The sequence below is a fragment of the Pristiophorus japonicus genome, chromosome 20 (genome assembly GCF_044704955.1).
Source record: "Pristiophorus japonicus isolate sPriJap1 chromosome 20, sPriJap1.hap1, whole genome shotgun sequence".
Lineage (NCBI taxonomy): Eukaryota > Metazoa > Chordata > Chondrichthyes > Pristiophoridae > Pristiophorus > Pristiophorus japonicus.
This window is the reverse complement of record NC_091996.1, coordinates 89,648,640-89,661,615: the sequence shown is the minus strand read 5'-3', so window position 1 is coordinate 89,661,615 and position 12,976 is coordinate 89,648,640. Positions and strand designations below refer to the sequence as shown.

Genomic DNA, 12,976 nt, shown 5'->3' with positions numbered 1-12,976 from the left:
ACTCTGCCTCCTGTGCGGGTCTAAAGTACAGGCGGCCGTGATCTCTGGTTATGGAACATTGCGTGTCCTGAGCCAAACAGAGTGGATTTCTGGCTCCATAAAGCTGAGCCTCGTTGATGGGTGCGATAATTAACTACAGGACGATGTTTTGGAAGCGATTGGGCTCTAGTTAACCCCCCAAATCACCGAAAGTGATGTTCTGGTCGGTTATCTCATCGCTGTGGTGTCCTTACACTTCACTATATAGAATCACACGAGGCATGTATTGCAGACAAGTCACTGTGACCTGTACCTTTATTCCCAGGACCAAGAAGTCATGCCCCTGTGTGGGACCTCCCTTTATATATCTGGGTGACCAGGTGAGGAGTGTCTCCCACAAGTTCACCCCCTGTGGTCAAGGTGTGCATTTCACAGTTGGTACAGTGTACCATAAAGGTTAGTTATGTGAAGGTTACAAACATGACAATTGCCATCTGTGGGATCCTGCTCTGCTCACACTGGTGGCTGCGTTTACCTTATTTTGGGGGCATGAGACTTAGTGCCAGGAGCTAAAGTTTCTCCCACCCCCCCCACCCCCTCAAAGTTCAGTTTGTCCCCCCCCCCCCCCCACCCCCAAAGGGTGTGCAGCACTAAACCAAGTGCTCCTCTTCCCTGCTGGAGTGCTGACGGGGTGTGCGCCTCAGCAGTGCTGCATGCTGGGCTACGCAGCGCCACCCCCATTCGCGGGGGGGGCGCGTGGAGGGAGAAGGGGACGCCCTACCTCCCTTAACGGGAAGGAACCATGCTGCAGGCTCAGTGAATTAAAGAGGGACCTACTTGGACTCCCGGGAAGTGGGAGGTGCCGCGCGATCAGCGGCGATCGCGGCCATTGGAACCCCTGCGAAAAGCAACCAGCGGGGGAAAAAAGCAAGCTTTAAAGTGTTTTTACATTTTTCCCCCCTCGTCTTGGTAACGGCCGGCTGATCCACGCCTCCTGTGTCTGCCAGCGTTCTTGCTCCAAATTCCAAAGTGGATTTGGGGTCCGGGGCGACGTTGGATGGGACCACGATCTCCGGGGGCGGGGAATATCGCCATAACATCACGCCTAAACTGCCGCCCAATTTCGCGGCAGTCGTTTACAGCGCCATGCCCGGGCGGTAAGGCATTCGCGCACATCAGCGCCACCTGGTGGCATAGATCCATTGAATTTCTAGCCCTATATCTAACGTCTCTGTGGGGGGGGGAAGGAGTCTCTGTTGCCCATCTTGCTAGAGGCTAATTAGTTGGCAAATTTATCGATTACTGATGTAACCAGTCCTAGAAACTTGCGGTGCGGGAACAACCAAAAAATAACTCCCAAATGTGAGCGTGCCAATTGGAACAGCTGCTTCTGCCCATGCATCAAATAAATGTCTGTCCAAACACGGTTATTTTTGGAAACATGTTCACCCCAAGAATGAAGCTTTCACCACCAAACTGTCTCGAGGGAGTCGAGGCGTCTCCAAGAACACGGGCTGTTTGAGTACACGAGCTGGGGGCGCTTGTGCTGACTGGAGAACTGAGATAGGACCTCAAGCTTTTATTAATATAAAAAAAAAATCCAGACTCTTTCAAATCTCTCCATGGCCTCGCCCCCTCCCCCATCTCTGTAACCTCTTCCAAACCCACAACCCCCCCCCTCCCCTCCTCAGATCTCTGCGCTCCTCCAATTCTGGCCTCTTGAGCATCCTCGATTTGAATCATTCAACCATCGGCGGCCGTGCCTTCAGTCACCTGGGCCCTAAGCTCCGGAATTCCCTCTCTAAACCTCTCCCGCTCTCTGCCTCTCCCTCTCTTCCTTTTAAAACCTACCTCTTTGACCCCAGCTTTTGGTCATCTGCCCAAGTATCTCGTGACCGACACATTTTGTCGTCTGCTCCTGTAAAGCCCCTTGATATTTTTGGCGATGTTCAAAGGCGTTCTATAAACGTCTGGCAGTGGTGCTGCTTTAATGTCTTGTCTGTAAGACAGTGCAGCACTCCCTCAGTGTTGCACTGGGGTGGTGGCCTAGATTATGGGCTGAGATCCTAGAGTGGGACTCGAACCCACAACTCGAGTGACTGCACCAAACCACCATTTGGAAAGGGAGTTGCCAGTGTTAGTTGTGGGGGGGGGGGAACTACGAGAGATTGCAACTGCACCTGAACTCGTAAGACTTGCATTTCTATGGCGCCTTCCACAACTTCTGGATGTCCCAACGTGCTTCACAGCCAATGAAGTACTTTTGAAGTGTAATCACTGCTATGTAGTTGATAGTACCCTCGCCTCTGAGTCAGAAGGTTGTGGGTTCGAGTCCCACTCGAGACTTGAGCACATAAATCCAGGCTGACACACCCAGTGCAGTGCTGAGGGAGCGTCGCACTGTCGGAGGGGCAGTCTTTCGGATGAGATGATAACCAAGGCCCCGTCTGCTTTCTCTGGGAAGGGGTGGGGGGGAGAAGCTTAAAAGATCCCATGGCTACTATTTTGAAGAAGAGCAGGGGGCGTTCTCCCCGGTGTCCTGGGGCCAATATTTATATCTCAACCAACATCACCAAAACAGGTTATCTGGGTCATTATCACATCGCTGTTTGTGGAAGCTTGCTGTGCGCGAATTGGCTGTAGTGTTTCCCAACATTACTGACTACACTTCAAAAAGTACTTCATTGGCTGTAAAGTGTTTTGGGATGTGCAGAGATTGGAAAAGAGCTATAGAAATGCAAGTCTTTTCTTATAAAATTTCGCTCCTGGATGGCCTAGTTCTAATTTTTAAGATGTCCTTGATTCACGCTGGGATGTTTTTTTTGGGGTGGGGGTGGTGGTCTGTGTGTTGTGTCTCAGCCCAGAGGCCTACATGATTTGCTTCACAAATGCACTGTGGTAATAACTGGTTTATCAATGGCACTATAACATCTTGGGTCTGCTTTTTCTGGCAGCTGGTCTCCAATTTGGGGTGGTGCCAGTAATTCAGTAAATACGGTAGTTGCGAAGGTGGCGGTTAAGCATTGACTCACCTGGTAAACAAATACTGTTCCTCCCCTTCTGCTAAACCACCTGTCCAACACACACACCTGTTGTGTATCTCTGATGTAACATGCAGCATTTAGTAACACTACCTCATCTGTACAATACTGGTGGGTACAAGTCTGTCACTGTATAACACTGGGGTACAGTACTGGGGGTACAGGTCTGTCACTGTATAACACTGGGGTACAGTACTGGTGGGTACAGGTCTGTCACTATAACGCTGGGGTACAGGTCTGTCGCTGTATAACACTGGGGTACAGTACTGTCACTGTATAACTGAGGTACAGTACTGGGGGGTACAGGTCTGTCACTAACACTGGGGTACAGTACTGGTGGGTACAGTTCTGTCATTGTATAACACTGGGGTACAGTACTGGTGGGTACAGTTCTGTCATTGTATAACACTGGGGTACAGTACTGGTGGGTACAGGTCTGTCACTGTATAACACTGGGGTACAGTACTGGTGGGTACAGGTCTGTCACTGTATAACACTGGGGTACAGTACTGGTGGGTACAGGTCTGTCACTAACACTGGGGTACAGTACTGGTGGGTACAGGTCTGTCACTGTATAACACTGGGGTACAGTACTGGTGGGTACAGGTCTGTCATTGTATAACACTGGGGTACAGTACTAGTGGGTACAGGTCTGTCACTGTTCCTGACTGCCCTTTCCCTTTCTCTCTAGGTTTTGTTATCGGACAGGCTGGGTTCCTGGAGTCGCTGCTGATGCTGGTGGTTGCCTACGTGATCATCAGCCTAACGGTGTTGTCGGTGTGTGCCATCTCCACCAACGGAGCTGTGAAGGGCGGCGGGGCGTACTGTATCCTTTCTCACCCGGTGCCCGTAAACCTCATCGAGCGCGCCTCTCAAACCCGCCATCTCTACCCCCCCCTAGAAGGACAAGGGCAGCAGGCGCATGGGAACACCACCCCCTCCACGTTCCCCTCCCAGTCACACACCGTCCCGACTGGGAAATATATCGGCCGTTCCTTCATCGTCGCTGGGTCACAATCCTGGAACTCCCTCCCTAACAGCATTGTGGGAGCACCTTCACCACACGGGACTGCAGCGGTTCAAGAAGGGGGCTCACCACCACCTTCTCAAGGGGCGATTAGGGGATGGGCAATAAATGCCAGCGATGCCCACATCCCATGAATGAATTAAACCAAAACCCAGTGCCTACCTGCCCTGCGTAGGATTGGCAAATCTGGTTGGGCCTATTCCTGATGGTTTGTCACATGACTTCCCAACTCAACCATTTTCTCTTCTCTTCCCCCCCCTCCCTTCCCCCTCCCCCCTCTCCCCTCCCAACCCTGCTCCAACTAATGTGTTTAAGGAAAATGGGGAATAAAGCACTGTTTTATTTTTAATGTCATGATGATTTCTCTCCTGGGTATGAGGAAATATAAACCAAATGGTGCAATCCTAAAGGGGGGGTGCATGAACAGAGACCTGGGGGGGGTATATGTGTTCAAATTGTTGAAGGTGGCAGGGCAGGTTGAGAAAGCAGTTTTTAAAAAAAGCTAACGGGATCCTGGGCTTCATAGAGGCACAGAGTACAAAAGCAAGGAAGTGATGACGAACCTGTATAAAACGCTGGTTCGGCCCCAGCTGGAGTATTGTGTCCAATTCTGGGCATCGCACTTTAGGAAGGATGTGAACACCTTAGAGAGGGTGCGGAGGAGATTGACGAGGATGGTTCCAGGGATCAGGGACTTCAGTGACGTGGCCAGACTGGAGAAGCTGGGGTTGCTCTCCTTGGAGCAGAGACGGTTGAGAGGAGATTTGATCGAGGTGCTCAAAATCATGAGGGGTCTGGACAGTAGATCGAGAAACTGTTCTCATTTGGCGGAAGGGTCGGGAACCAGAGGACACAGATTTAAGGCGATTGGCAGAAGGACCAAAGACGACACGAGGGAAAACGTTTTTACGCAGCGAGTGGTTAGGATCTGGAATGCGCTGCCTGAGAGGGTGGTGGAGGCAGACTCAATCGCGGCTTTCAAAAGGGAGTTGAATTCGTACCTGAAGGAAAAAAATTTGCAGGGCTACGGGGAAAGGGCGTAGAGGGTGGGACTGGCTGAGGTGCTCTTGCAGAGAGCCGGCACGGACTGAATGGCCGCCTTCCGTGCTGTAACCATTGTGATTTTAGGCTGGGATTTTCTTTGGAACAGAGGACTGAGGGGAGACCTTTTATTGAGGTATATAAAGTTGAGGGGATAAGAGTGGATAGGAAGGACCTATTTCCCTTAGCAGAGGGATCAACAACCAGGGGCCAGAGATTTAAAGTAGTTAGCAGATGGTTTAGAGGGGATTTGTAATGTTCTTCACCCAGAGGGTGGTGGGGTCTGGAACTCACTGCCTGAAAGGGTGGTAGAGGCACAAACCCTTACCACATTTAAAAAGTACTTGGATGTGCACCTGAAGTGCCGTAACCCACAGGGCTACGGACCCAGAGCTGGAAAGTGGGATTAGGCCGGGTGGCTCTTGGTTGCCGTGGACACGATGGGCCAAAATGGCCGCCTCCTGTGCCGTAAAGCTGTGAAGACGGCCTGGCCTATCGCCACCTAGCTGCTCAGGACAACGAGGGGTGGCCAATAAACGCTGGCCTTGCTGGTGACGCCCATATTTCTGAATAGATTAAAAATAAATCTAGCTTTTTCAAAATTAGTTGGAATCACTTTCCTCAAACCTTTCCCTGCCCCTGCCCCTACTGTAAGAATGACATGACTTCTGTTTGACGATTGGGATGCTGGTGACTCAACCAGGCCCCTGGGAGTAGTCGCCCTCCACTCTCGCTGGCCCCCCCCCCCCCCCCCCCGCCTCTCTCTTACAACTCGCTTGGTTTCCTTTACAACTGTCTTCCAGTCATGATTAGCAGAACGTTGGGACCGGAGTTTGGTGGGAGCATTGGCCTGATGTTCTTCCTTGCGAATGTCTGTTCCTGTGCGGTTTATATTCTGGGTCTGGTGGAGGCCATTCTAGATGTATTCGGAGAGCTCCCCAACGCAGGTGAGTCAGGCCTTCTCCTCCTCCTCCTCCTCCTCCTCCTCCTCCTCCTCCCCACCTCCCCCCTCCCCCCTCCCTGTGCTGTGGGGACAGATGGAAGTGTCTTGCCTTTTTTGTGTCGAGGGAGGAACGGTGATCGTGGCGGAGATTGCGGTGGGAGATCGGTGCGGAGGGTGTTTTTGTAGTGGGCGAGCGGTGCGGTTTGGTACGGGGGCCCAGAAGAGCTGAGGGCCCAGGGGCAGCCCACACTGTGCGATATGTGTGCGCACTAGGTCCGTGCAGCAGAGCTGGTCTCCAGTCGTCCTGGTTAACCCTCGCCACTGGACCAAGACCTCGCTCTGTCAAGCCCCGTGTGCTGGCTGGTGTGCAACGGCCACCCCAGGTTTAAAAAATCCACCCACAGGCATCTTCCACCCTTCAGTTGGAGTTCAGGATCTGGGACATCGGGTCCTTCATCGGAACATCTGTAAACTCTCATGGAAGCAAGTCATCCTCATTTGAGGGACCGCCGATGATCGGGGCAGGACCTTTTGTGACAACCCAGGTTCTCCTCGACTGATTCTGCAGTGGTTGCAAAAAGACTCTTTCATCATCATCATGGTCAGTCCCTCAGAATCGGAAGACGTGTTTTCACTGAGTTCTCAGGTGACTGAACAGTCCAATATGGGAATTACAGTCTCTGTCACAGGTGGGACAGACAGTGGTTGGTTGAGGGAAAGGGTGGGTGGGGAGTCTGCTTTGCCACACGCTCCTTCCACTGCCTGCGCTTGGTTTCTGCACGCTCTCGGTGACGAGACTTGAGGTGCTCAGCGCCCTCCCGGATGCATTTCCTCCACTTGGGGCGGACTGGTCTTTGGCCAGGGGACTCCCAGGTGTCGGTGGGGATGTTGCATTTTATCAGGGAGGCTTTGAGGGTGTCCTTGAAATGTTTTCCTCTACACAGCAAGTGAGCCCCAGGTGGGCAGAGTGGTCTTGAGTTGGTGACTCACCTGGGTTAAGGAAAGTCTGGAATAGGTTGCAAAATAAGTTTTGAGCTGAGGGTCCATCAACCACTTAAGTCTCTACTCCTTCTGCGAACACCCATCAGTCTCCACCTTCCCCTGAAATCATTCATTTGCTCCTGGACGGACCTGTTGGCAATTGTTGGAAAGTCCACCAGTGCTCTCCTCGAACGCAATGATTGGGGCTTCACGTCTCACCAGAGATTTGAGCACGTGATCCAGGCTGACACTTCGGTGCAGTACTCGGAGTACAGCACTGTCAGAGGTGCCATCTTTTGGATGAGGTATTCAACCGAAGCCCTCTTGGGTAAAAGATCCCATGGCCGCTATTTCGAGGAAGAGCAGAGGAGTTCTCCTCTATGTCCTGGGACCAATATTTATCCCTCAATCAACATCACTAAAACAGGTTATCCAGTCATTATCACGTTGCTGTTTGTGGGAGCTTGCTGTACGCAAATTAGCTGCTGTGTTTCCCACATTACAACAGCGACTACACTTCCAAAAAGTACTTGACTCAAAGTAGTAAGGTGGAGAGGTTCAGAGGCATTTCCAGAGCTTGGAGCTCGAACCAATCCAAAGATTCACCACCCTCCTGAGTGAAGAAGTTTCTCCTCCTCATCTCTGTCCTAAATGGCCGACCCCTTATCCTGAGACTGACCCCTGGTTCTAGATTCCCCCGTCAGAGGAAACATCCTCCCAGCATCTACCCTGTCAAGCCCCTGTAAGAATTTTGCAGGTTTCAAATGAGATTGCCCCTCATTCTTCTAAACTCTAGAGAATACAGGCCTGGTCTACTCAATCTCTCCTCATGGGACAATCCCCCCCCCACCCCCCCATCCCAGGAATCAGTCTAGTGAACCTTCATTGCACTCCCTCTATGGCAAGTATATCCTTCCTTGGGTAAGGAGACCAAAACTGTGCACAGTACTCGGGTTGTATACAGAGAAGCAAAACAATTTCCACTGGAGGAGGAATTAAGAATGAGAGGACATGTATCTTAAAATTAGAACTAGGCTGTTTAATCAGAAAGCACTCTTTCCCCCTAAATGTGTAATCTCTGGGAACCTGTCACAGAAGTCATCCCCCAGAGTTGGGAGTCAATGGGAGCGTTCCAAGACTTGGGATCGATTAGATTGCTGGGCAAGGGTCTCGAAGGATATAGAATTGAGGTACAGATCACCCATGATCTAATTGAATTAAGGAGGGTCCTTGTGCCTGAAGCACAAATTTAGTATGCAGGTACAGCAATTGATCAGGAAGGCCAATGGAACGCTGGCCTTTATTGCAAGGAGGGGTGGAGTATAAAAGCAGGGAAGTCCTGCTACAACTGTACAGGGTATTGGTGAGGCCACACCTGGAGTACTACGTACAGTTTTGGTCTCCGTATTTAAGGAAGGATATACTTGCATTGGAGGCAGTTCAGAGAAGGTTCACGAGGTTGATTCTTGAGATGAAGGGGATAGCTTAAGAAGAAAGGTTGAGCCTCTACTTATTGGTGTTTCAAAGACTGAGGTGATCTTATTGAAACGTATAAGATTGTGAGCGGACCTTGACTGGGTAGATGCAGAATGGATGTTTCCCCTCGTGGGGAATCTAGAACTAGGGGACATAGTTTCTGAATAAGTGGTCGCCCATTTAAAACTGAAATTTTTCAGAGGGTTGTGAATCTGTGGAATTCTCTGCCTCAGAGAGCTGTGGAGGCTGGGTCATTGAATATATCTAAGGCAGAGATACAGATATTTGAACGATAAGGGAGTGAAGGGTTATGGGGAGCGGGCGGGGAAGTGGAGCTGAGTCCATGATCCGATCAGCCGTGATCTTATTGAATGGCGGAGCAGGCTCGAGGGGCTGAATGGTCGCTTCCTGCTCCCAAGTTAACTGTCTGCTTCTGTGTCCCTCCACCAGCGGAATCTGAACCCAGAGGCGTCCATGTGCTCCCACAGAGCTACCTGTACGATGTCCTGTATGCCTCCAGTATCCTGCTCCTCTGCCTCCTGGTCTGCCTGGTGGGGGCCCAGATCTACGCCAAGACCAGCTTCCTGATCTTCCTGGTGGTCCATGTGGTGCTCATCACCATCTGCGTCAGCTTCTTTGCCGTGGCTCCCAAGACCATCCTCATCGTCCAGCAGTCTGGCAACCAGTCCCACTCTGTCTACACCAACTACACCGGATTCAGTGTCACCACACTGAGGAGAAACCTCATGGGTAAGTTGTAACTTCTCCAACTCATCCCCAAGTTGGTCTCGCTCCCCCTCCCTATCTCCAACTTCCTTCAACCCCCCCCCCCCCCCCACCCCCAGAGATGTCTGCACTCTAATTCTGCCCTCTTGACCATCCCTGATAATCGCTCCACCATTGGTGGCTGTGCCTTCTGTTGCCTGGGCCCCAAGCTCTGAACTTCCTCCCTAAACCTCTCTAACTCTCTTTCCTCCTTCAAGATGTTCCTTAAAACCTACCGCTCAGACGCAGCTTTTGGTCACCTGAGTTTTTTTTTAAGAGCAGGTTGAGAAATAGTTTTAAAAAGGCTTACAGGATCCTTGGCTTCATAAATAAGAGGCTTAGAGCACAAAAGCAAGGAGGTTCTGATTAACCTGTATATAACGCTGGTTCAGCTCCAACTGGAGTATTGTGTCCAATTCTGGGCACCGCACTTTAGGAAGGATGTGAAGGCCTTGGGGAGGGTGCGGAGTTGATTGACGAGGATGGTTCCAGGGATGAGGGACTTCAGTTACGTGGATAGACTGGAGAAGCTGGGGTTGTTCTCCTTGGAGCAGAGAAGGTCGAGAGGAGATTTGATCGAGGTGCTCAAAATCAGGAGGGTTCTGGACAGAGTAGACAGAGAAACTGTTCCCATTGGTGGAAGGGTCGGGAACCAGAGGGACACAGATTTAAGGCGATTGGCAAAAGAACCAAAGGCGACACAAGGAAACTTTTTTTAACGCAGCGAGTGGTTCGGATCTGGAATGTGTTGCCTGAGAGGGTGGTGGAGTCTGCCTCCATCACGGGGTTGGATAAGTATCTGAAGGGGAAAATTTGCAGGGCTACGGGGAAAGGGTGGGGGAGTGGGACTGGCTGAGGTGCTCTTGCAGAGAGCTGGCACGGGCTGAATGGCGGCCTCCTGTGCTGTAACCGTTCTGATTCTGATATTGTACCTGTTATGGATGATTTGAGGTCTAGTATTGTACTTAGTCCCATTTATTGTAACTCCAGTGAGGCACAAGCATGGTGGGCAGCCTTTTATACTGGGCCCTGCACACCTATGCAGGTGACCCTTGGATCTCCCACTGCAGTGCCCTCTGGTGGCACACCTTGTGTGACTATACAGTTGGTATACATGACAGTACCTATGATTGTATGTGGAGGAGTCCAACCTTTAGATGTTTACAGGGCAAGTGGCTCAATCCCTTTTTATTCCCCCTCCCCAACCTGAGAGCTCTTAACTGTCCTCTTCTATCAGCCCAAACTAGACCATTGAGCAGGGTGGGGGTTGGAAGTGAGACTGTGGCTGGAGTTCCAAGGTTTTCTTTCACATTGAATCTAAATGAATTCTTCATTTTTTTTTTCTTTTTAAGTGTGGATGTTAGATCTCTTAATTTCCAATGAAATACAAACTCCGATTGTAGTTTTAATGTAACTTTATTCTGGCAGCAGCAACAAGCTCTTTGCTTTAAGCCAGGTCTTTGTCCTTCTGAGACCACATGGCCAAAATTACTGTACTTATACCTGGTTCAATTTACAGAAAGGATCTCTCCTTCTTTGACCTTATTAGCTCAATTGATAGTCTTTTAACCTTTAATTGACTCTCTACCCAAGGTCCTAAAATGTCAAGTTGATTGATGACTTAATGCAATGTGGTCTGTGTTTTCTCAAACTGCAGCCAGGCTGCAGAGCTTGAATTCTCTCAGTGGAGATAAATGGGGGAGGCAGCGAGGAGGATTGACTTGTCTTAAGTCTGATTGGCATCCTGGTTTTTGATATGTATATAAACATTATAACTTGCCACCAGAGGGCGCACCTGTTGGAGGCCCAAGGGTTGTTACGTCTGTAATGTACTTATGAATGACTTGTGGAGTCAGTGTTGTACTCAAACTGTAGTGACCTTGGTCCTTTATTCGTAGCTCCAGTGAGCCAGCCGCATGGTGGCTCCCCTTTTTTATATAGCCCCTGCCACCAGGGCAGGAAACCCCAGTCTCCACCAGTTGCACCCTCTAGTGGTGCCAGAATAGTATATACACAGTGTAAACCTGTAGGGATAGTACATCAAGTAACAAGTCTCCATCTTATGCAACTATACAGTGACTACACGGAGTATGCCTATAGTCTGCATATATAACCAGGGTCACCTGCACACCTCATGCAAGTGAGTATAAGGTTGTTTGCCATGCTGCTTTGGCACTCTGGAGTTTTATTAAAGAGACTAAGGTCACATCAGATTAAGCTCTCCGTACTCAGTCTTGTGGAGTTCTTCTAAACATAACTGTTTTCACTTTAGAAATGTTCCTGTGTTTTTGTTCAACACAAGATGGGTAGAAATAACTGTTGGCGCTTGGGGCCTAGCTATGGAGAAGCCTGGGAGTAGATTATCCCGTGTTGTCCTGTACATAGGGCAGCAAGAGGGAATTTTGAATGGTGGGGGATATGAAGTATGGGATATGTGGACAGCATCATACAAGACTTTGAGTAATCCTTTGTTTTATCCTTTTTTTTTCTAGATGAATATTCTGTGGACTACACCACTAACTACATGATGACCTTCGCGACTGTGTTTGCAGTGATGTTTAATGGCTGCACGGGTATCATGGCCGGCTCCAACATGTCAGGTAAAGATCTCTTTCCCCCTCATCCAGGGGCACTGAATTGTCATTCTCATTCTCTTTCTCTTCCCCCTTCAAATGAGGACTGAGGATCAAAACTGGGTCTGTAAACTTCAGCTCCTAAACCTCTGCTGCCCCGTATCCTAACTGGGTCCTGCTTACCCCTGTGCTTGCTGACCTGCATTGACTTCTGGTCTGGCAACACCTCAAATTTAAAATTCCCATCCTTCTGTTCAAATCCCTCCATGTGCCCCTCCCTATCTCTCTAACCTCCTACAACCCTCTGAGATCTCTGCCCTCTTCGCCATACTTGATTTCGTTTGCTCCACCATTGGTAGCTGCCAAGGCCCTAAATTCCAAAATTCCCTCCTGAAACAACTCTGCCTCTCTCGGACGCTCCTTTTAAAACCTCCCTCTTTGACCCAGCTTTTGGTCGCCTGTCCTGATATCGCCTTGTGGGCTCGGTGTCAAATTTTATGATGTGCCTTGGGATGTTTTTGCTACGTTAAAGGCGCTATATAAATGCAAGTTGTTGAGGACTGTGTGGCTTCCCTTCACAACAACAACCTGTATTTATATAGCACCTTTAACCTAGTTGAAACGTCCCAAGATGCTGCACAGGAGTGTTGTGCAATAGAAATGTGACACCGAGCCTCATAAGTAGAAATTAGGGCAGGTGAAGAGGTCGGTTTTAAGGAGTGTCTTGGAGGAAAGAGAAGCGGAGAAGTTTAGGGAGGGAGTTCCAGAGCTTGGGGCCTAGGCAACAGAAGGCACGGCCACCGATGGTTGAGTGATTCTAATCAGGGATGCTCAAGGGGGCAGAATTAGTAGACATGTCAGGAGGGTGAGGAGGGGGAGGGGGAGGGGGGGGGGTTGAATCCCCTCTGGTTTACGTCGGGTAGAATGTGGGAGGCCGGCCAGGAGTGCGTTGGAATTGTCAAGTCTCGAGGTAACACGGGCACGGATGAAAGCATTTGCCATCTGTGTTGTAACTTGAGACTTGCTACCAGAGGGCGCAACTGTTGGAGGCCCAGGGGTCACCTGCACACCTCGTGCAAGGGAGTATAAAATGTTGTCGGCCATGTTGCTTGGGCACTCTGGTTGTATTAAAGAGACTAAGGTCACATCA

At 50.2% G+C, this 12,976-nt stretch overlaps 1 protein-coding gene across 1 annotated transcript in view; it reads left to right on the top strand.

Annotated features, from left to right (window-relative positions):
• Positions 1-12,976, top strand: part of slc12a9 (solute carrier family 12 member 9) — a 48,989-nt gene that overhangs the window by 19,324 nt on the left and 16,689 nt on the right. The window contains exons 2-5 of the mRNA XM_070863320.1: positions 3,712-3,846; positions 5,892-6,035; positions 8,939-9,238; positions 11,746-11,853. Coding sequence (XP_070719421.1) covers positions 3,712-3,846; positions 5,892-6,035; positions 8,939-9,238; positions 11,746-11,853 — 687 coding nt within the window. The remainder of the gene's footprint in view (positions 1-3,711; positions 3,847-5,891; positions 6,036-8,938; positions 9,239-11,745; positions 11,854-12,976) is intronic.